At 42.2% G+C, this 24,992-nt stretch overlaps 1 protein-coding gene across 2 annotated transcripts in view; it reads left to right on the forward strand.

Annotated features, from left to right (window-relative positions):
• The first annotated feature begins 1,278 nt into the window (after positions 1–1,278).
• The window catches only part of TNC (tenascin C), a 73,405-nt gene continuing 49,691 nt past the window's right edge, over positions 1,279–24,992 (forward strand). The window contains exons 1-9 of one of the 2 annotated variants that reach the window (XM_006890707.1): positions 1,279–1,828; positions 4,677–6,086; positions 8,090–8,353; positions 10,395–10,510; positions 11,366–11,519; positions 14,849–15,118; positions 17,639–17,824; positions 18,057–18,146; positions 19,265–19,528. In XM_006890707.1, the coding sequence (XP_006890769.1) occupies positions 1,372–1,828; positions 4,677–6,086; positions 8,090–8,353; positions 10,395–10,510; positions 11,366–11,519; positions 14,849–15,118; positions 17,639–17,824; positions 18,057–18,146; positions 19,265–19,528 (3,211 nt within the window). In that variant the 5' untranslated portion in view covers positions 1,279–1,371. The remainder of the gene's footprint in view (positions 1,829–4,676; positions 6,087–8,089; positions 8,354–10,394; positions 10,511–11,365; positions 11,520–14,848; positions 15,119–17,638; positions 17,825–18,056; positions 18,147–19,264; positions 19,529–24,992) is intronic. The other variant, XM_006890708.1, reaches the window with a different exon arrangement.

Genomic DNA, 24,992 nt, shown 5'->3' on the forward strand with positions numbered 1-24,992 from the left:
TAATGAGTCAGGAACACTCTGATAAACTCTTCTAAAAATATCAAAAGTTTTGGGGATAAAAAGAATTAGAGAAGCTGAGATGTATAAGATAGAATAATATGCCAGCTGGTGTGTAATGTGTAACCCTGGAACACCAGAAAATGGTGTTAAAATTAGATTGGGAGGTCAATACTATGAGGTGGGAGTTACTAAACATTGACTGAGATGATGTTCTTCATATCACTACATGGAATCACTCAAAGTGCCCAGCTAGTAAATATTTAGGCAGTGTGAATGTGTGTATGGGTCCTATTTGAAGCTTTCCCTTTCATCATTATTTTAGCCCGATCATCAGTCCTTAGTGAAGTACTGTTGGCGTCATACATGGTGCTGCTAACCCAAAGGCTACACCTTTCTAGAAGTTCAAATTCATCAGTGGCTCCTTGGGAGAAACATGGGCAAATCTTTCCAAGCAATTTACATCCCTGGAAACCCCATGGAGCATCAGCTAGGAATCGGTTCCAATTGCAAGGCAGATGAGAGTGAGTGTGTGAGTGAGTGACTCAATTAGCCATTGAAGAAACTCTGGTAGGATAGTACGGTGCATATTGCCATAAAGTCAGTCGTTTGGATATACCAGCTGATCCACTGATGAGAGATAGGAAGGCTCCTCCCTAAAATATTTATAGACTTAGATGGACAGCCATTATGACCTAGAAACAATGCTACAGGCTGATTATCGGCTATTATTATTCTATCTTTATAAAGATAAATAAGGTAAAGCAACGCTATATAATGAGCACAGGGGCCAGCACAAGAGCCTAGATGAAAACTCAAGCTTCTCAGATTCCAAGGTTTGCTTTTTTCCCTACAACTCTACTATCTACTTAAATTTCCTAAAGATAAACAGCAAGTGAAATCATTCCACCAAGACTCCAAATTGTTTTCATGTGTTGCTGAGTCAGAACTGACCCATAGCTGACCCTCCAGCAGGTTTTCAGAGGCAGTAGATTACACAGAAGGAGATTTCCCATCTTTCTTCTGTGGAGCATTTGGTGGATTTGAACTGTGTGCCCTTAGGATTGCAGAGCAGCATCTTATATCCTTTAGAGACTATTTTATACTGACATAACAGTAAATACTATAAGGATATCAGGAAAACTTTGCAGTGCGTTTAAAGTAGAAAGTCACTTGAGATTGCAGGCTTCAGTAGGTTGACTCAGTAGTATATATCTCATAAGCTTATTTATTCTCTTTTGTTTACTTATAGAAGATAACTTCCTCAAGAAGAAAAAGGAGCTGGTTTGGATTCTACGTGGTGCTCCCAAGCCCGAGAGTGTAACATCCTAAGACCGTAGCAGCATCTACAAATCTGTCAAATTCTCCTCTGCCATGGGGGCCACGACCCGGCTGTTGGCCAGCATCTTCTTGCTTTTGCTCACTGCCCCTGCGAAAGGCGGGGTCCTCAAGAGAGTCATCAGGCATAAACGACAAAGTGGGGTAAATGTCTCCCTGCCAGAGGAGAACCAGCCCGTGGTGTTTAACCACGTATATAACATTAAGCTGCCTATGGGATCGCAATGCTCAGTGGATCTGGAATCAGGTAGTGGGGAGAAAGACCTGGCCTCACAGTCAGAACCCAGCGAGAGCTTCCAGGAGCACACAGCAGATGGGGAAAACCAGATCGTCTTCACACACCGCATCAACATCCCCCGCCGGGCCTGTGGCTGTGCTGCTGCCCCTGACGTCAAGGAGCTACTGAGCAGACTGGAGGAACTGGAGAACCTGGTGTCTTCCCTGAGGGAGCAGTGCACCATGGGAGCAAGCTGCTGCCTCCAACCTGCCGTAGGTATGAGCTGGGCACCAGTCAAGCCCGTTAGCTGGCCAGATGGGAGAAATGGCTAATATAGCAAGAGCCATCGGTTAGCTCCCAAGTGGCTTCCCCTGAAAAATTGTTTCACTAACTGTTGGCAATACAGAGGTTTTATGGCCAAGTTCACGTAGTGGGTGTAACCATCTCCATCCTGCCCTTGGAGAGTCATGGTGATGAAATGATTCCCGGAGGAATTTTCAAACCTCTGAACTATTACTTTGAAAACAAGCAGCAATAACAAAATGATTTCACTTTAATTACAAATTTCCATGGTTGAACATAAAATCTACCCTTCTCAACTACAAAATCTAAGAACATACCATGAACTTTCTGACCTGAAGAGTCATCTTGGACACATACTGAGGTGGAAAGTGAGGCCCAGATGAAGAATAAGATGTAGCAAGGGTCTACACTGAGTTGCTGAGGTGGTGTATAAACCCAAGTATTCTACACCCCAGTGCCCTTTAAAAAATGTAAAAAGCTGCCTAAGATAGTGCAGTCTATAAGGTATGGGAAAATGTTCCAATTTAATGCTGAACATTTTCACAACCATAAATCAAATTCCAAATATGAGCCACATAGACTCTCTCGGTGGTGCAAATGGTTAATTCACTTAGCTGTTAATTGAAAGGTTGGAAGTTCAAGTCTGCCTGGGGTGCTTTGAAAGAAAAGCTTACCAATCCACTTCTGTGAAATCAACCATTGAAAACTCTTTGGGTCTCAATTCTACCCAGACAGAGACAAGCTGGTTTGATGACAATTTGTTACTGGTATGTGCCAGGCATTGCAATTTAGTATCTCGTTTTGTCCTACTAACAATACTTCGAGATGAATGTTTTCAAATCTATAAATTCAGAGGGAGCTCTGGTGGCCTAGACTGTAGGGAGTTGTGCCACTAGCCCACAAGCTGCTCCTTCCCAGTGACCTGAATCCACCAGTGGCTCAAAAGGAGACAGATGGACACTATTATCTCCTATGATTGACAGCCTTGGGAAGACAATGGCAGACCAGCCACTGAGTCAGTGCTGACTAGGTCGGTGGCAGTGAAAGTGAGTGAATGAGAAGGATTAAGACACAAAGAAGTTAATCAATTTATATAAGAAACTAAAAAAATAGATAAGGAATTTGAAATTATCTCCAGAGTTCATACACTCCTCAGTAATACCTTGTCCCATTTTAAGGGATTCTGCCACTTGAAAATCATGTCATGATTTCCATTTCCTAAAACTAATAGAGCTGTAGGTAATTTCCAACAATTTCAAATTAGAGATGACACTCTATTTCTGCCACTTAGAAGTAATCACCACAAAGTACTTTGACAAATTTTTTTCAAAAGTAGATTTAATCATCATAAGTGGAAAGTACACATGGGCTTGGTTTCTAAATAGATGTATATATTTCTAAGTAATTCTGTGTCTGTCTCTGTATCTATCGATTGATCCAGAAAGAGAGAGAGAGATTTGGTGGCATAGTGTGTTACCCATTGAACCACCAACAAAACCTTTGTGGTTCAAACCCATCAGTCATTGCCTGGGAGAAAAATGCAGCCTCTTCCCATAAAGATTTCTGGTCTTAGAAATTCAATGCAGAGTCATGAGTTAAGGGTCTGCTCAACAGTGGGGGGCTGGGGGGAAGGAGAGGGAAAAAATCTTTTTAATCATCACTATATATAACCCAATATAACTATACCATAAACTTTACAGCATGAAAGTAATATAAAAGTTATTAATGGGGTATTTTCTGTTTTCCTTGTATCCAAAGTCTTTGAAGCCCAATGTGTGCTTAACACTTGCAGTCTACCTCACTTTGCACTAGTCACAATTCAAGTGCTTAATAGGCTTGTCTGGTTACCATACTGAGCAATGAAGATCTGGAAGCTGACTTTCCAAGCTAACATTTCCAAGTCCTTCCTTCCTGCTGTCAAGAAAGAAATCATTATAACAGTGATTAACAAATCCAGGTGCTGAGAATCGTGAGTTAAATTTTGTTTCTTCTCCTTGGCTCCGTGGAGCTCAGGCCAGTGGGGGCTGAACGGGGACAGGATAAGCTTTAGGCTCAAAGACCTGGGTCATGCAGCCCTGACCGAGCCCTCCTCAGCTCAGCTTCCACTGTAGCCTTCAGGATAAAAGAGGGAGAAGAAAAGATAAATGTAAATTATAAATTCGAGAGTTGGGAAGAAAGCCAGGCTGAAAACTGCTCTATTGGAATTAGAGAGCCATTCCCTATCCGCCTCATTTCAGTTTGGAAAATTAGGAAGTTTAGCTCAGGCAAACCCACATACCAACTTGAGTCAACCTGAAGAAGCTTTGGAAGGGAAGGTACAGAGTGAAGCATCACTGTAGGTGATAACTGCCTTCATTTAACTCTCAAATACTCAGTGAGGCAGGACTGCTTTTCTCTATCACTGAGGAAACTGAGCTTCAAACCTCACCCCCCCCAAAAAAAAAAACCTTACTGCCACCCGGTTGATCTCCATTCACATCAGCCCTGTGGACAGAGCAGAACTGGCCCAAAGGATTTCTGAGACTCGGTGTCTTTACAGAAGCAGTTTGCCTCTTCACACACTCACACACTCTCACGCGCGCGCACGCACACACACACACACACACACACTCACAGAGGATCTAGCACCACACCACCAACTGGCAGTGGTGGCTACCGGCGCTGGGGTGAGTCTCCGACTTCACTCACGGAGCAGCTGGTTTTCAAGCCAGGTGTGGTCTGGCAATGCTTTGGCTGGATTAGAATCTGGGTTTCACGAGTCGATCCAGCCAGACAGGACCACCTGAGCTCAGCTCAGCACCCCTCTTCTCTTGGTCTGCAGGCCGTCTGGATACCACGCCCTTCTGCAGCGGTCATGGGAACTTCAGCACCGAAGGATGCGGCTGTGTGTGTGAGGCCGGCTGGAAAGGCCCCAACTGCTCAGAGCCCGACTGTCCTGACAATTGCCACCTGCAAGGCCAGTGCATCGACGGCCAGTGCATCTGCGATGAGGGCTTCACAGGCGAGGACTGCAGCCAGCTGGCCTGTCCCAGCGACTGCAACGACCAGGGCAAGTGTGTGGGCGGCGTGTGCGCGTGTTTCGAGGGCTATGCTGGGCTGGACTGCAGCCAGGAGGTCTGCCCGGTGCCCTGCAGCGAGGAGCACGGCACGTGTGTGGACGGACGGTGCGTGTGCCATGAGGGCTTTGCAGGCGAGGACTGCAACGAGCCGCTTTGCCTCAACAACTGCTACGGCCGCGGGCGCTGCGTGGAGAACGAGTGCGTGTGCGACGAGGGCTTCACCGGCGACGACTGCAGCGAGCTCATCTGCCCCAACGACTGCTTCGACCGGGGCCGCTGCGTCAACGGCACCTGCTACTGCGAAGAGGGCTTCACCGGCGAGGACTGCGGCGAGCTGACCTGCCCCAACGCCTGCCGTGGCCAGGGCCGGTGCGAGGAGGGCCAGTGCGTGTGCGACGAGGGCTTTGCGGGCCCGGACTGCAGCGAGAAGAGGTGTCCCGCAGACTGTCACCACCACGGCCGCTGCGTCGAGGGCCAGTGTGAGTGTGACGATGGCTACACGGGCCCTGACTGCGGGGAACTCAAGTGCCCCAAGGACTGTCACCACCACGGCCACTGCGTCAACGGGCAGTGCGTGTGTGACGAGGGCTACACCGGGGAGGCCTGCGGCCACCGCCGCTGTCCCAGTGACTGCAACAGCCGAGGCCTCTGTGTCCAGGGCCAGTGCACGTGCGAGCAAGGCTTCCAGGGCTACGACTGCGGGGAGATGAGCTGTCCCAGCGACTGCCACCAGCACGGGCACTGTGTGAACGGCATGTGCGTCTGTGACGATGGCTACATGGGCGAGGACTGCCGGGAGCTGCGATGCCCCAAGGATTGCAGCCACAGGGGCCGCTGTGTGAAAGGGCAGTGCGTGTGCGACCACGACTTCACAGGCCCGGACTGTGCTGAGCTCGCCTGTCTGAACGACTGCCACCAGCAGGGCCGCTGTGTGAAAGGCCAGTGCGTGTGCTATGAGGGCTTCATGGGCAAAGACTGCAAGGAGCGGAGGTGCCCGGCTGACTGCAGTGGGCAGGGCCGCTGTGTGGACGGCCAGTGCATTTGCCACGAGGGCTTCACAGGCCTGGACTGCGGGCAGCGCGCCTGTCCCAATGACTGCAGCAACTGGGGACAGTGTGTCCTGGGACGGTGCATCTGCAATGAGGGCCACGCCGGGGAAGACTGCTCCGAGGGTGAGTACCAGCACTGACCCGTACACACACACACACACACACACACACACCCTGAGCTCTTCAACAGGGTACTTGTCATCCACTCATTACACATTACAGTTCTTAGGCTTGAAGCATTTAGATGAATGTCTCTAGGACACACAGCTAGCGTGTCACAGGGCTGAGATTTGAACCTGCCTAACCCTTCCTTTGTTAACTCTTCCTTGATGGCACCTAACAATAATACAATGACCAGAACCCTTTGTTGGAAAATGGTATCATGCTTGGAAAGGTAGACAGTCAGCAGCAAAAGAGAAGAAGACCCTCAATGAGATGGATTGACACAGTGACTGTAACAATGAGCTCAAGTATATTAGAAATGGTGAGGCACAGGATAAGGCAGGGATCAGAGGCCGTTCTTAGGGTTACTATGAGTCATATAAACCCCTCCTCTGAGCTCTGGTGACTTAGTGGTAAGGAGCTAAACACAGACCTAAAGGCAGGAGAGATCCAAATCCACCAGCTGATCTATGGGAGAAAGACTCCGGTTTGGTTTACAGCCTCTGAAACCATCTCTGGTCAGGTCAGCTCTGAGTAGGCTCTGACTCCACGACAGTGACTGAGTGAGTGAGTGAGCCATTCTAAACTGAGTTCAATAGCCAGAGCCAAAGATGGTTCATGAAATAGTAACTTCTCTATTGTTTAACCCCAACCTTCTTTCCTACTCTCCAGAGACTGAACAAATGGCACACTAAGTCTATCACTTTTGATAGAGATAAAAATTTTACTGAATTAAATGGGAGAGTGAAATTGCATAAAGCAAATTGTTCAAAATGCACACTCAGTTAAAGACTCCCAGATGAACTGGTCTCTTCCATCATCATCACTTCTTTCATCCTAAAAACTGTTAGGATAGTCTTACTATAAACTATATGGTTTAAAGTAAGGAACCATGGTAGGATGGTACAAGCTGAGCAGCTACATGAGAGGTTGGCAGTTCAAATCCATCAGCTGCCCTTCAGGAGAAGGAAGGATGAAATCATCTTCCTATAGGGATTTACAACTTGATGAGGGTCATTGACTAAGCAGCAGTAGGCTTGGTTTTGAGTTATGTAAATATATGCCTGGGTGAGAACAACAAAGAACAAGAGTTACCACATTTGTGGTCTTTGTACTTTTTTCCCCCCATCCACCAATATTTGTAATTATCGTGACTGAGAATTTCGGCCTTAATTAAAGCTATCAGTATCTTTCTAACTTGATTAAAGCTATTGGTATCACTTGTTGCCTTTCAAGTCAGAACTGATCCATAGCTGATTCTCCAGCAGGTTGTCAGAGGCAATAAATCACACAGGAAGCGATTGCACAAACTTCTGCCACAAAACAGCTGGTAGATTTGAACTGTATACCACTAGGCCACCAGAGCTCCTTTAACTTGATTAAAGCTATTGATACGTAGAATTAAACAAATAGCTCCTTGTAATGTGGTCTACTCTGGTTGAGAGCATATTAGGAAGATATTAGGTTGGCAGAGAGTAGAGGGGAATTCCAAACAGGATGAGGTAAGCAATCTTGACAAGTTCCTCACCTCACTACCCTTCCACCTAGAAAATTAGAGTGTTGAACCTAATGAATCCAAAATTCCCTTCTCGTACTAAAGACATATGGCATGAAGTCAGAGAAGGGCACCAAGGTCAAGGTGCACTTTTCCATGCCAGTGACGTTCACCTAAACATCCAGGAGTGTAAGTATCAGAGGAAGAGCCAGGCCAAAAAGAACCCTGAATGCCAGACCATTGCCTTTGAATTTTAGTTTGAAGGCAGTGGCCACCCACTGAAGGTTTTATCACAGCACAGTGTCCTTGATGAGTTCTACTTTTTTTTAGAAAACAGAAATTGTAATTCAGGGAGGAACCTTCGGGCCTTTGTCACAAGCAGCTGCAGAGGAAGTCAAAAGAGTCAAACCTAGAGAGAATCTGTAATCATACATGACTAATCCGAGATATCCTTTCTTATTCTTGTCAGTGTCCCCTCCCAAAGACCTCATCGTGACAGAAGTAACAGAAGAGACCGTGAACCTGGCCTGGGACAATGAGATGCGAGTCACAGAGTACCTTGTTGTATACACACCCACCCATGTGGGTGGGCTGGAAATGCAGTTCCGAGTCCCCGGGGACCAGACATCTGCCACCATCCGGGAGCTGGAGCCTGGTGTGGAGTACTTCATCCGGGTGTTCGCCATCCTGGAGAATAAGAAGAGCATTCCCGTTAGTGCCCGGGTAGCCACCTGTGAGTGAACACAACCCCTTGGCCAGGCTCCATCAACTTCCACTCCCCCTTGCCTCTACCCCACAGACCAAAAGCTCCAAACAAGAACCTGGAATCCATTTGTGGTGATGTTGTGTACCATCATGTTTATTCCAACTCACAGCAACTCGATAGGTCAGAATAAGGTTTGCTCTATAAGATTTACTAGGCTGTGATGGTGGAGTGCAGTATGTGCTGCAAGGCAAATGAAAGAGGTCAGCAGTTCAAATCCACCAGCCTCTCTGCAGGAGAAAGCCAAGCTATCTTGCCTTTTAAAGATTTACAGCCTCAGGAATCCAAAGGAGACTTACTGAGAGTCAGAATCAACTCCTTAGTAGCCAGCTCTTTGTTTTAATCTCTCTGCAAGCAGATCACTGAGTACATTCTCCCTCAGAGCAGCTAATAGATTAGAACTGGCAACTTCCATTAGCCACAGAGCAGTTCACCATTGCACTATCGGAATTCACTTAAACTCATTCATATTTACTTATCTCCTTATTTGATACAAACACAGGGGAGAGAATAACGACCCACCACAAAGAATCTTTATTGCCAGCATTAGTAAGGATTCAGTTTGTAGTAAGTAGTCTCTGCAGTGCTAACTCATTGAACCCTTAGAAGAGTCTTAAGAGCTGGGTGCTACAGGCAGCCTCGATACACACATAAGATTAAGAAGTGTTATGTCTCTTGTCCCAATTTACCAGTTCAGTAGCAGTGGAGATGAGATTTGAACCCCACACTCCGAATGCAGGGTCCATGTTCTTAAGCGCTTTGCTCCATTACCTTCCTATGCATCTCTCTGTCTACTCATGAGAAATAATTAAGCAGAAGTGGAAACACTGAGGCTCAAGTTATTCCTTTAAGAGTCTAACCCTAGCAAAATTATTCCCACTGAAAATCAAATTACGGCTGGAAATGGGCCTTTTCTTGCTTAGTAATAATAACAACAGGAGCTGCTATTGATGGAACTTCTGCTGGATGTCAGCAACACCAGTCAGCACTTCACATGGATTATTTTACTTAGGCCTCAAAATACTCCCAAGGGGCAGGCATGTGTGCCTCTTTCTCAGGGAGGAGGAAACCAGGGCTCAGGGTTAATTTGCACAACTTGTCTAAGGTCATAGAAGTAGCTGTAATTTAGCATAGATTTGACCCCAAGTCTGTCTGATTACAAATCCTAGGCTCTTACTGGGTGAAAATTTCTAGGTGATGTAAATAAATATTTACTCAATAATAAACAAGTACCCAATTGTTGTTGTTGATTGCCATAGATATGAGCACGACTCATAGTGACCCTATGAACAAAAGACCTGAAGCCTTTTTATAACTATCGTGATTTCTCAAAGTTCATAGAGTTTCCAGAGGCATGCTGTTTAGGAAGTGGAAGCCACTTCTGCTTCCAAAAAAGTGCTCAATTACAAACTAAAAATTGACAATACTAAAGCCATCAAATCTGGTGGTACAATAAAAAAACACAATTTGTTTCTAAAAGGTCATAGCCTTGAAAACCTCTATAGAATACAGATAGTTGTGCTCTGTGCACAAGGGGTCATCATGATTCAGTACCAGCTCAATAACTACTAGTTGTTTCCGGTTAGTAGTTCCATGGTCGATCTTACCGTTGATTTGCCTGCTCCTTTCAGTAGATAAGGGAGTTCTGGTGGTACTGTAAGCTAAATATTGGGCTGTTAACAGAAAAGTTAGTAGTGTGAAGCCACCAGGCCCAAAAGAAAGTTGAGATGATCTGCACTCGTAAAAACTCACAGCCTCTGAAATCTTATGGAGCAGTTCTACTCTGTCCTAGAGAGTCACCGTAAATCAGAACTGACGCTAGGGCTGGCTCTGTGGCAGTAGGTTTGTTTTGGTTTTGTTTTCTCCGTAGTTTCCTACAAAAACCATTAAACAACTTTTAGCTGACCCTGCCTGAGGGAGGCATATTCCTCAGGTGTAGGGGAAGTCATGGCTACATTGCCTCATCACACCTCTTCTCCCTCTCACCTCTTGTTTGTTTTGTTCCTGACAGACCTGCCTGCGCCTGAAGGCTTAAAATTCAAATCCATCAAGGAGACATCTGTGGAAGTGGAGTGGGATCCTCTGGACATTGCTTTCGAAACCTGGGAGATCATCTTCCGGAATATGGTAAAGAGCACAAAGACTTACAGGATCTCAAAGCAGACCACAAGGCTCTACAGACATTCACATCAACTATTATTCCTCTGTGTTAGAGGGGCCCAAGGCTCTAAAATTAACAATATATGTGTGCATATGTATTTTAAGTGACTTTAGTTTCCCTCTGATTTTAATAAGTCAATAAAAAATAGTCCTCAGGGCTAAGAGAGCCTCTCTCTCTCTCTCTCTCTCTCTCTGATTGCCATTGAATCAGAACTGACTCACAGCTGATCCTCCAGAGGGTTTTCAGAGGCTATAAATATATAGAAAGACATTTATCCTGCAGAGCAGCTGGTGAATTCAAACTGCTTTCTTCTGGGTTGGCAGCAACTCCTTCCCACTAGGCCACCAAGTGGCTCTCTTCCTTAAAAAGCCTAAATAAATACAATTTAAGTAGTCTCTAAGTTCTTATGCCCTTAGTAAACTAGCAAATCTTACCCCAGAGGCAAAGAAGAGAGTAATTGGATTTCTCTGATTGGGCATCCCTTCTCTTTGGGACTAAATACAATGTGAGGCAGGGAACCAAGCTTCCCATTCTGAGCCCAGGACCCATCACACTTGTGATTACTAGAAAACTGGACTTCTCTGGTATTGCTCTCATAGTCTATCAAAAGAGGAGTTGAGCTTATAGTTTCAGAAATTTTCCAACTCCCATTCTTTCATTTAACCTGGGCATCCAAAACTGGCGAAAAATCCTTGAGAAATATCTTGTATTTAAGTGCTTAGTGAATGAGTTAACTGAAGAGTGAATGACTGTGAAATGCTGAGTCATATAAAGAAGTTTGTACTTCCTTTCAGTCTTACCGAGTTGTCTCTACCTTTCAGAATAAAGAAGATGGAGAAATCACAAAAAGCCTGAGGAGACCAGAGACCACATACCGGCAAACTGGCCTCGCTCCTGGGCAAGAATACGAGATCTCATTGCACATTGTGAAAAACAACACCCGGGGTCCTGGCCTCAAGAGGGTGACCACTACCCGTGAGTATTACTTTAATGCTACTAATACAATAATAAAGCTAACAACAATACCTTCTAGTTAATAAAGTGTGTGCTTTTATTACATCTGTACCAATTGGTTTTTGCTGAGTAACAAACCAAAGTTTATCGCTTAACAGAGCTCTACAGGTTGGCAATTTAGGTTCAAGGAAGAATTTTTCTAGTCTCGGTTGGGCCCGTTCATGCATCTATGTAGCAGTGACTGGTTGACCTAGGCTGACTTTTGCCTCCACAAGGTCTCCCAATCCCAACTGGCTAGCTTGAGCCTATTCACGTAGTAGCTAAGTGGATCCTCCACAAGAACAAGGGAAAGTGTGCAAGGTTTGTTACACAAGTAAAGATACAGGTTTAAGGCTGGTACCCTATCACTTGCACTATTCTGCAGATCAAAGTAAGTCCTAAAGCCATTGGGTATCTAAAAGAAGGGCCAACCAAATCCATTTCTTGATAAGATGCACTTCAAAATTACATTTCAAAGACATGTAAATATAGGGAGGGAAATAACTGAAGCCATTGCAAACAGTCTACTTCATCATCTAGTTTTATTTTATTGGCAGTCCTTTAACAGAGGCAAGGGAAATACTAATGGCATTCTTTTTCAAGAATAAAAATTGAAGCTTAGAGAAGTTAAAGAAATTTAGCTAACATCACATGGCACATCACATGACTTTAAGTCAAATTTGTATGTAAATTACAACAGATGTAGTTTGTATCTAACATCAGTAAGACAAATGTTTGTATAGGTATATAGTATTCCTTTCTATTCATAAAAACACTCCCAGATATGTAAAGTATCTCTAACCTAATTGTTGTTGTTATTGTGTACCATACAGTCAGAACTGACCAACAGCTGACTCCCCGGTTTTCAGAGGCAGTCAATCACACGAAAGGAGATTGCCCATCCTTCTCCTGCAGAACAGCCGAGGGGCTTGAACTGCATGCACTAAGGATTACAGTGCAGCTTCTTGCCAGTAGGCCTCCAGAGCTCCCTAATAGGACAGTGATAATAATGTTTAGGGAGCTCTGGTAGCCTACTGGTAAGAAGTTGCATTGCCACTCCTAAGGCATACCATTCCTGAGACATGTGGTTTGAATCCATTAGCTGCTCTGCAGGAGAAAGATTGACAGTCTCCTTTTGTGTGATTTATGGACTCTAAACACCAGCTGGAGGGTCAGCTTTGGGTTCCAACTTGCTGATACAGAACAACAGTAATATCACATGGCTTATAGTATCAAAGCCATCACTTTAGGCCAGAGATTATCAACTAGGGTTTATATACCATGTTTATCCCATATTTTCTACAGTAACCTAGATAAAGTAATGATATCAGGGTTGCTTGGGTAAAAAAAGATTTTGCATTACTAGATATTTTTTTTTCATTAAGGGAAAAACAGGATCTGAGTTTGGAGTTAACCCTACCAAGAAGAAAACTTTAAAAAAAAAAACAAAAACAAACCCCTTCAAAGTCTTTTTAAATTGCCATTTTATAAAATCTTTTTTATAAATGAGGCTTTATAAAGCATAAGTACCTACAACTTAAGAAATTAACAACCCTTGGCAGGGGGCTGTTGGAAAAAGTTAAATCTGTCAGCTGATGGCAGGAAAGAACATCTTGCATTTAAATATTTGCACATTTTGCCAAGCTCAGAGCCAATTCATGGGATTGTCTCCTTAATAAGCAAATGTTTTCCATCATCCTGACAACAGAGCTATGTGGTAGGTAGGAGGCAGGTACCGACAGGAAAAACCATTAGATCACCAGAAAGCTGTAGAAAAGACTTAGCAAATGGTTATTTGTTGTAGACAAAGTACACCAAAAGTACAAAAGGCATTTCTTTCCTCTTTTTTGCTTCTTAATATAAATTGGGGGAGTGGCTGCTTTATTTTTCTTCTTATTGTAGGGCAAACACCCCAACATTTGAAGCTTCAGAATTAAATAATTATCTTGTATCTATATTTATTCCATGTTCACATTTAAAGGAACATTAGCTTTTAGTAAAAAAAATAATTTCTGCTTCTTCCTATTGGTATATGTGTGTGTGTGTATATATATGTATTAGAATATATATTAGAGGACTTTAACCATGTTTGATACACAATAGTTTTAAGGGACACAGTTTTATCATTTTCACTGTGCATTTTACTGGGTCATCTGAATCCTTAATAGGTGTGTGAGCTCCATGTTGGGGATTAAGAAAAACCTAAAACCCATAGTACAAAAAAATGAATAATCTCATCTGAAATTATGCAAACTGTCAATAGATCTTTTGAAGAATAATGAAAAAAGTACAATGTTAGAATTCTCTTTGTGAGGGCAATCTCAACTGTAAGGTAGATTATGATTGGGTCAAAGAAAGCTTCTAATAAAAGATGATGTTGCTGAGATTTTGAAAGATGAATGGGAGACAATTGAACAGAGAGGGCCGATCTTAGGGAGAAGAGAGAGCATAGCGCACTTGAGGACCAGGAGATGAGAAATAACATAAATCTTCTGGAATCTCAAGCAGCATGTAGTCAGAGAACATGATACTTTCTTGTCTAACGTCTCTCAATCAAAAAGAATTTTCTATGCGTGTTGAAATAGTCACTGTCTCATTCTTTTATACCATGATTCTGATAGTACACTAGAGAAGCAATCAATAATAGGATAAGTTTTGTCTAATTAAGAAATCTGTTCCCATAGCTGGCCCTTCAGCAGATTTTCCGAGACTGCCAATCACACAGGAGGAGATAGTCCATCTTTCCTTCTTTAAGTTATTGGTGGAGTCAAACCTCTAGAGAGGCTGGTTTAACCACCCAACTCCCTATGGACTATGCCACTAGACCTAATTCAATATGGCAGCTGCTGTTGCTGTGCTGTGCCATCAAGCACGGGAGGAGACAGTCCATTCTTCTCGTGTGGAGCAGCTGGTGGATCCATACCACTTGCCTTTGCAATTGCAGCACAGGTTCTTCCCACTAGGATGCCAGAGCTCCCTAGAGAGACTAAATAAAATTTTTCAAGTGAAATAATCCTAAGCATGTTTCTTCAACTTATAAAAATAGGAATAACAATAACAACAAAACAATGACCATTTACCATGCAACTGCTACATGCTAGGTGTTAGGCTACATACAGCTTTATTATTTGAAAAAATAAAAACTCTTACAAGGTAACTTCCACAGATGCTCAAGAAAGTTAAAATAAGGTCAAGTGGGAAGTGAACAACACTGAAATGTACCCTCACGAGTCAGTGGTCCTCACATCCTCTCTATCAACCACTGGCACTGGCCCAGGTCTCTGAAACCAAATGTCCTCTGCTTGTCACAGGTTTGGATGCTCCCAGCCAAATTGAGGTGAAAGATGTCACAGACACCACCGCTCTGATCACCTGGTCCAAGCCCCTGGCTGAGATTGATGGCATCGAGCTCTCCTACGGAATCAAAGACGTACCAGGCGACCGCACCACCATCGACCTCACCCACGATGAGAATCAGTACTCCATTGGAAACCTGAAGCCAGACACTGAGTACGAAGTGTCTCTAATTTCCCGTAGGGCTGACATGTCAAGCAACCCTGCCAAAGAGACCTTCACAACAGGTAAAAAGTAGAGAAAAGATTGTGAGACTGCTATGCTGTTCCTTGTTGAATCTGTATCAGAAATCCTTCTCAAAGAAATATAATCAGAAGAGCTAGACATACAAATACAAAAACACATACACAGATCAGAAATAGAGATTCAAGTAGGACTGCAAGCATTCAGACACAGGTACGGACAGATGTAAAAAGATTTCTTTCATGAGATAGACTCACATAATAGTGGAGTGTACTAAGTCTGAAATCCATATAACAAAAAGGCTAACTAGAAACTCAGGTAGATTTTATGTATTCTTGAGCACAAATTTCATAGACCACGCCAACATACTAAAAACACAGGTGGGCTTTAATGCTATACTATTGAAATACAATCTCTTCTTTGGGAAACTTAGTTATTACTCACAAGGTCTTCAACTCATTGCATGAGGCTCATCTCCATTTTCTATTACAGAGTTAACCACATCTACAGTTTGTTTATAATAATACATAGGCTGCTGTAGAAATAACTTGAGAATTTGACCCAGTCAAATTGATACATAAATCTAGCCATCATAGGGGGCTTCCAAACTCATTTTATAGTAGAAAAGGCAAGTGGGGATTTTCATTCCTTTGCATTTTCTTTCAAAATACTATACCAATTATTCTTTTCAAAGAAAAAGTAGCCACAGAGGGAAAGAACTGTTTAAGAGGAATATATAATTAGGTAGTATTGTCATGACAAGAGTCCAGAATGAAAGCTGCATAGTGGAGTGGACTGGGGTAAGGGAGGGGGGATTGTATAACAATGAAAGTTTGGTTTTGCTTTGGTTTTTGGTTTTTGTTGGGTTTTTTTGTTTTGTTTTGTTTTGGTTTTTTACTTTTCAAAGAGGAAAGTGAACTGAGGGGAGGTGTGGGCAGGGAGAAAAGTATGCAACAATGACCGAATGAAAATCCAAAGTCTTTGTAAACTTTCATTAAAAAAAAAAAAAAATATGAAGGTTGAGTGGAAATAAGAACCACAGAGAGGAAGGGGAGAGTGCTGATACAATGCGGGGATTGTAATAAATGTCATAAAACAAAATATGTATAAATTGTAAAACTAAAAAAAAAAGTCAAAGAATACTGCTTAAATAATCACGTACTAACATAGTTTCCAAAGACCAGTTTATTAAGTAAAAATTGGCACTAGGTAAAAAATTAAGAATGACCACATCAGATCACAAAATAGAGGATGACTGTAGCATTACACGTATGACAGAGCTTCATCTCACATACTTTGGGTACATTATTAGGAAAGGAAAGGCTGTTCCTTGGAGAGGGGCAACATTCTTGAAAAGGTGGCAAAAGAAAGGAAGACCCTCAACCAGATGGATTAACATAGTGACTGCTACAAAGGAGTCCAGTATGTCAGAAATGCTAGTGATGGCACAGGGAGGGACAGGGTTCAGATTTGTTGTGCAGGAGTCACTAAGAGTTCTACTCAACTCCACAGCACCTAACAACGACATTATCATGACACAACCTCCCAGTCCTATTATTTCAAAAGTGCCAAACTACGTCATTGCTTAACTGGCAAGCCACTGAGAATCATGACCCAGCCAAGCTGATATGTAACATTAACCATTACAGTCAATGTACTCCCTCGTTATTGTTGTTGTCATTGGTGTTGCTATAGGGTCACCTACCACTCATAGTGATTCCTCCCTTTACCTTAGTATTCATTATCGCCAGATGTTCACTACTAGTGCACAGATAGTAACTAGCTTACTGTTTTTGTAAATGCTAAATTCTGGGTGACAACATGGTCTCTAAGTGAAGTTGTTCTTGTTGTCATGTCCAGTCAGGTCAGGGCTGACCTATAACTGACCCTCCAGAAGGTTTTCAGAGGCAGTAAATCACATTGGAGGAGATTGCCCTTCCTTCTTCAGCAGAACAGCTGCTGGATTTGAACTGCCTATCTTTGGGATTGCAGCACAGCTTCTTATCACTAGGCCACCAAAGTTTCACACAAGGAGATCATACATCAATAATTCTGATTTAACGTTCCCTGAGAAAGATTCTGGTTAAAATAAAAATTAAGTAAATATGTTAAGAATAACATACAATCAATGAGGGAAAAGGTAGGATGAAGATACCTTCCTAACTTCTGAGTCAATGACATTGAAGTATCAAAGTTTCAGTCATTCACTCAGACAATATTTTTTTATGTGTTCAGTAAGTACTACCCATATAAGCTTTTAGGAATATAGTGATAAATATAGCAGAGCTAATTATTCATGTTTGTGATAATATTTTCAGGATAAAACCTAAGGAAAACAGTAATGACAAATGTATCGTGCACACACTAGTAATAGGGAAAGGTACCAAAAATGTCATATTTGTTTAGATTAGTGGATGCGGTACCAAGGCAGAGGGTGATGTGTGCTAGTTTGCTGTCTCTCCCCAGTGGTAGCATCTTATGCATGACAAGTTGTACTGTCTAAGAATCTAATTTTCCTGACATCAAGTGTCTTCATAAAAGAGGTCCTCTGCTTTCCCAAACAGGCCTGGATGCTCCTCGAAATCTCAGACGCATCTCCCAGACAGACAACAGCATCACCCTGGAATGGAGGAATGGGAAGGCAGCCATTGACAACTACAGAATCAAGTATGCACCAATCTCAGGAGGTGACCACGCAGAGGTGGATGTCCCAAAGAGCCAACAAGCCACAACCAGAACCACCCTTACAGGCAAGTTCTACAGCCCTGATCCTGTGGGACCCAGGGGTGATTGAAGGATTGTATCCTCACTTTGCAATTTTCCAGAGAAACAACTAAGTCTAGCTCTCAGCTAGAGACTTCTCAGTGTCTGGGCACTGAGAAATGACAGCCTTCATGGGTCGGCTCAAAGTCATTGCCATGGTCCTCATTTACAAGTCTTTGTGGTTTTAGACTGAGTCTTAACTTACATGTTTCCCTGTAGGTCTGAGGCCGGGAACTGAATACGGCATTGGAGTGTCTGCTGTGAAAGAAGACAAGGAGAGCAATCCAGCCACTATGAATGCAGCTACAGGTGAGCAGCATCTCAGATGCTAGAACCACAGAGCTGGCTGGCAGATTGAGCAACAGAGAAAAACTCCGGTGTGGCAGAAACACACACACACACACACACACACACACACACACAGAGAAGCAGAGGAGAAAGTGGTCTCTGAGAGCATTAAGCCCAGGTGTCTAGCTCTGAAGAAAAGTCAGTAAACAGGCACAGGGAGTGAACAGCCCACTTCAAAGATGTGAGTGCTACCCATGCCGCACAGGAATGGAGTGAAGGGATGTTTTTAAAGAAAAAATTGAACCAGATTGTATAAGAAATACACAAATTTTTGATGTTGATAACTAATCCCCCTTTTTTATATAAACTCCTATCTAATTAAGACATATTTTGGGACTTTCCTATGAGAAAATACCAAACTTATTTATTCACAAAGAGATTTCAAAGTGCCAGGACAAACATTTCATTCAGGTCCTGCCTTCTTAGAAATGTCTGCACTTACATGTTACATCCTGTAGCTCTAAACCTGTTGGTGAGGGTGGCAAGGGGCTCTTATATCAAGTATGATTCAGTTCAAGAAGGGCAATCTCCCATGGAGTGGCTGGTGGCCTCGAACCACATGTCTTCGGGACTGTAATGCAACTTCTTACCACTAGGCCACCGAGCTGGATTCAAGACACAGTATAGAGTCCCATCATGCTATGCCTTTATAGACACACTATCTCCTCTAACATCTAGCAATCACTAATCTGTTCCTTATAATTTTGCCATTTGGGAGAGTATTATATAAAAGGGATCAAACAATGAAGGACCTTTGAGATTGACTTTTCTCACTCAACTTCTTTGAAAATTAACAAAATGAATCATTATTTTAATTATCGTTTTTAATCAACAGTTTACTTAATTGTCCAGTGTCATACCATGGTCCAGAGATAGACCATACTCCTTTTCAATCTTCTAAAATGTATATTTATACGTATAATGCATGATAAATACCCCTTAATAAAGGTGAAAGCTAAGACTTAGTGAATTGCTGAAGCTACACAGCCTCTGCACGGCAGAACTAGGATCATGGTGCAGAAATTACCAATTTTCAGCCTCAGAAACAGCCTCAGTGGTGCTGTCTCTTTCCCTCACAGACATGGATGCACCCAAGGAGCTGCGAGTATCTGAAAGTACGGACACCAGCCTGAATCTGCTCTGGAAGACTCCCCTGGCCAAGTTTGACCATTACCGCCTCAACTACAGCCTCCCCACAGGGCAGCAGATGGAGGTGCAGCTCCCAAGAGACACCACCTCCCATGTTCTGAAAGGCCTGGAGCCTGGGCAGGAATATACCATCCTACTCACAGCTGTGAAAGGCAGACACAAGAGCAAACCCGCCCGAGTAAAGGCGTCCACGGGTGAGTCTTACCTCTGAATTCCCTCCAATTCCTCTGTTGATTCTGAGGTTTGTGGATTCCTTTGACAAATTTGGACACACATTCGAAAATCAGGGGAAATAAGTGCTATTTTCTCTGTTCATGATGTCACTAAGCATTGCTTTATGAGCCATTTCCTTGCCTTTTTCCACTGTTAACGTTTTCCTTGGTCAACCAGTTCAGCAATAACTCTTTACTGGGGCAATAGTAATTCTTAATATTTCTTCCTAGTGGAACTTAAAGCTTAGTGTTTGTTCATTTCTCTTTAGGGTTGTGCTTTTAAAAAATGTGTTTGTTTTTATAAACTATGTATTTTACATATTCTTCTAAATTGTTTTTCACATCAGTCTCTCCAATAACCTAACAATTGATTTCTATTTTTTAGATGACTGAGACGTTTATAATAAGTTCTTTATTTTCCTTTCATTAAAGCTTATTTTGTTCCAGGTCTTTTTTCCTTTTCTGTAGGATTACCACTGAGAAGTTACACTTGGGCCTTTGAGGCTTCTGAAGGGCCTTGCATTTGCTCTTTTCATTTAGTCACTAGGAGGGAACCCTGGTTTTCCAAGACAATAGCTTAATAATCCTCCGCAACAAACATCCTGTCTTTTTCCTCAGGGGCTAAATTAAAGTAATAATTGGGGTGGCAGGATGTTCTTCCTACATAAAAATGTGCACATTTTGTTTGGATCCCAAGATACCCTGTCAAAAATATAAGTGGGTAATTTTTTTCCAGAGTTTGTCAAATTATCATCTTTATTGAAAATTGCATTAGTGAGCATTCATTAAGCACCTACAGCACACTGTGTATCATATTCATACTTTAGGGAGAACCAAGTCATGAAGATAAGTAAGGTTACATTGCCTCATGTACTCCAAATGCCAGTTTTCAAGGAAGAGTAGGGACTCAGAATGTTAGATGGCCTTTAATCAAAGGAAGGGAGTTAGCAGGGGAATGATGAATGGCTAGCTATGCTATTGCTCCAGCTGAACTTTGATAAGCAGAGAAAGGATTATAAAATGAAACATACTTACTTTGAAATGTTTTGAGGAGTCTTTTTCCTTTATCTAGTTATCTCATCTGCATATAACGTAAACATCAAACCACAATGATATCAATAAGACCGAGAAGTTGGTTTTATTTCTTAGAATAAAACTGGACTTGAGTGGCTCAGGGACGGCCTGATCCATATTATCAGGGACTCTTTTTATCATTATTTTATACTATTCTTAGTTCCTGGTTTTCATTTTCAAAGACTCCTCAATGTCACAGCATGGCTGCTGCAGAACTTTTACCATCTCCTCATCAATCATTTCAGGAAGTCTCAGCAACGACTTCTACTTAGTGGCCACTCTTAGTTGTAGAGAGCATAGACTAGATAAGATAGTCTTCTGGTTATGATGATGTTGTTGTTGTTATGTGCCGTCAAGTCACTTGCGACTCATAGAGACCCTATGTACAACAGCCCTAAACCCTGCCCTGTGCCAATCTCACTGTCTCCGACACACCCAACCTGGTTTGGTGCCTATATAAAAACTGTTGCCAGGGCGTTTGCAAGAAAAAGTAGGAAAATTGATGCTAGAGATTGGAGAAGCCTCTGCCCAAGTCTATTGGTTTCTGTTATCACCCAGCTATGAGATATCTGTCTAAACAGATCTATGAATGTGATGTTAAAAAGGTTGGACTTCATTCTTGACAGTGAGAAAGAATCATTGAATGGTCTTCTGGCAGGCAAAACTTTTCATTTTGATTGCCTCATTTTAGCAAATTTAGACTGAAGCAATTTCATAGTTATTGTGATCATGTACCATTCAGTCAGAACAGAACCATAGCTGACCCAGCTGCAGTTTTTCAGAGGCAGTTAATTTCACAGGAGGAGAAGGTTTAGATTTGACTTTCTAGTGAACACAAGTAGATTTCTCTTCAAGTTGGTACTTAACACTCTTGTCCAGACATGAGCTATAACTTCTATCAACAAGATGGTGGGAATCTGAAGATTTGAAATTGATGTTCCCAGAAATTCCACCAGGTCAGCTGTTCTCACCCACCATAAGGAGAGAAATGGGATTTTGCAACAAATTTCCCAGGCCCACTGACATTGTTCAGAGGATAGATTCTGGTGCACAGCTGTAAGAAAAAGACAGTAGCCTTTTCATAAAGAAATGTCGAGAAATTCAATGAGTAACTACACAACGGAAACACTTGGCCTCTGGGTCAGTAAGCCTACAAGACTGTCCTTTACAGTTGAAATGCATATTCAGCATTTATGTAGAGACTTGGTCCCCACCTCAATTACTGTCTGCTGTGTTTTTCTCTACGTCACTCCTCTTCTTTTGAAATGGATATAAGTGATGTTGTTATTTTAGACCATCCAGTCGAACTGACCTATAGCTGACCCTCCAGCAAATTTTTGGAGGCAGTAAATTACATAGAAAGAGATTTCCCATCTTTCTCCCATTGAGCTGCTGGTAGATTCAAACCATATACTTTGCTTTAGCAGCGTAATTCCTTGCTAGTAGCAGTCAGGAAATCAGGAGATGTATTGCACTTAGAAAGTGTGTAGTCAGGGACTTCTCCAGATTACTGAAAAGTCATGATGTCAGTTTAAGGGCTAAAGTGCACCTGATTCAGGCTATAGTCTTTGCAGTCAAGAGCTGAGACGATGACTAAGGATGACGAAAGAAGAATCAATACCTTTGAGTTATGGTGTTGGAGAAGCGTGCTGAAGATCCCATGGACAGTCAAAAGAACAAACAGATATGTCTTGGAGACAATGCCACCAGCATGCTCCTTTGGGGGCAAAAATGTTAATACTTCATCTCACAGACTTGAGGCATTACCCCTCTTCCTTTATTTTCTGATTTCATTCTCAAAAGTAATACTTCTTACTTGTTTGTCTAGCATTTGCTACATCAGTGAAATCACCATTTTTATTACCTTATGACCTTGCAACAGCCTTCTTGGGATTAAATATTGGGATTTTCAGGATTTACACCCTGAAAACCATCACACTATTCTTGATTTAAAAGGCCAATACAAAGCAAATTTGTTTTATGTATAGTAACTGTTCAGACCATGTGTGTCCTTGCAGGGAGAGTGGTAGGCAACATTTGATTTTTTGTTCACTTGGTTAACAAATAATTATGAAGCACGCTCTCAAAAATCTAAAGGCACTGTGATGAGTAAAACAAACATCATTCAGATGGTAGATAGATGCTGATGATAGGTAGATACATAGATATGTAGAGGAGCTAGAAAGGAAGGGAAGAAGGAAGGGAAATAAATGAAAGAGATTAGACAGATTAGATGGATATATGATAAGTACATGGATAGATAGATGAGAGAGAGAGGAGATTTCATTTTCAACTATGGGTGATGGTACATAACATGTCCAAGTGTAAAGGTGAGTTATTGCAGGGCTGGGAGCAGAAAAAAGATATTTTTTTTAAAACACCCTTCTGAATATTCTTTAGAAACGAAACAGTAAGGAGGCAAATATGGGAGCAGAAAGACCAGTTATAAGGCTTTTGTATGGTCCAAATTACAAATTATAATAGTATTTGAAAAGGTGGTAGCACTGGAGAAAATATGTACCCCAGCAAAGAAGCTACTAGCCTGGGGCTTCCTTCCTTTGAAAGACAGCTACCTACAGAAACACTACCCTATCCTGTACTATCCTCATACTCTGTGCTATCTCAAGTCCATTCATTATTGCAGTCACTGTAAATGGACACATGTTTGTTGTTGTTGTTGTTATGTACATTGAGTTGTTTGTAGTTCATAACAACCCTGTGTAAAACAACCCTATGTCCTGTTCTATCCTGTGTCAATCTTATTGTCTGACACAACTACACCTCATTACTGCAGTCCCTGAATCGTTCCATCTCATCTAGGGTCTTCCTCTCTTGCACTGTCCCTCGACCCTCCCAAGCATGATGGTTCCTCCTTGCAACATGTCCAAAGTATGTCAGACAAAGCTTCAGAATCCTTGCCTTTAAGGAACAGCCTGGTTTTACCCTATCATGAACCTGTTTATTCTCCTAGCAGTCCATGGTATACTAATTACTCTTCTCCAGCACCGCAGCTCAGAGTTATAAATTCTCCTTCTATCATCTCTAGTCATTGTCCAGCTTTCTGATGCATAGCAAGTGATTACAAAGACGTGGCCTGGGTCAGGCGCACCTTAGTCTCAAGACTGACATAGTTTCTCTTCAGTACTTTGGAGAGGTCTCTGACAGCAGACTTTCTCAATACAATTCATCTTTTAATTTCCTGGCTGTTGGTACCGAGAGTGTTGATTGAAGAGCCAAGCAAACTAAAGCTGTTAAAAATCTCAATCTCTTCATTGTCTATCATGATGCTGCCAATCAGCCCAGTGGTGAGAATCTTTATTTTCTTGATGTTGATCTTCAATCCATATTGAAGGCTGCAGTCTTTGACCTTCTGTAGCAAATGCTTCAGGTCCTCCTTAGTTTCAGCAAGCAGGGTTGTGTCATTTGCATTATGCACATGGTGTTAGTTTAAAGTTAGAGGATTATTATTAAGGATAAACAGAAGAATAATTTGTTCTTTTAAATGAGTAAAGGCAACTTCTACACTCTCGATGAAAAGACTTATTTCCTAAGAAAATATTTCTTCATAAGTTATGCAAAGTCCACTTGAGCTCAGCCCAGGACTAAATAAAAAATCAGTTCCTTAAGACTGAGTGTTTACTGTATTCTCTGTGTTCAGGAAATGAATGAGGATGCTACATACAATTTAAGTTGAGTTTAATAAGCTCAATTTTTCTCAGTCTTTCTTTCCAATAAGGGATAATTTTTCAAAGATTTGCTGCCTTCTTGGTTCTGCCTTACTTGTATTATGTTAATTCATCTTTAATCTTTGTAGAAGTGGTCTAAGCAAATTGACTGAGTAAATTGACTTGAATGCAGAAACTTACAAAACCACAGGAAAAAAATTGTAAAGTAACCTGCCAGAAGAGATTGAGGAGGCATGAAATGAAAAGAGAGGGAAATGAGAGAAGCCAATGATCTCAAAAAACCAGAGGCTTAACAGCTCAGACCAAAGCCACAAACAATCTAAGAATTCCTTTCCACTTTCCAAAATGGAAACTAGGGCCCAGAGTGCCACGGAAGTATGCCTATCACCAGTCTGTTCTGACTGTGGCAACGCCATGTGTTACAAAGCAGAAGTGCTCCATAAGCTTGAATTGGTTGTAATCTTAATGAAAGCACATGACAAGGCCTTTCTTCCATTGTCAATTATTGCATCGGTTAATGATAGGCTTGAACCATCAATCTTTAAGTTAGTAATCGAGTACACATTATTTGTACCAACTGGGTACTAACTTGTACTTATAAAATTTACACAGTACAGGTCAATAAGAAAATAACATTTCTCAAATACAAAACCCAGTAAGTATAAGGACAAGGTAACCACATTGAT

Source organism: Elephantulus edwardii, unplaced genomic scaffold (genome assembly GCF_000299155.1).
Source record: "Elephantulus edwardii isolate Elephantulus edwardi_28Jun2011 unplaced genomic scaffold, EleEdw1.0 scaffold00092, whole genome shotgun sequence".
In the NCBI taxonomy this organism is placed as follows: Eukaryota; Metazoa; Chordata; class Mammalia; order Macroscelidea; family Macroscelididae; genus Elephantulus; species Elephantulus edwardii.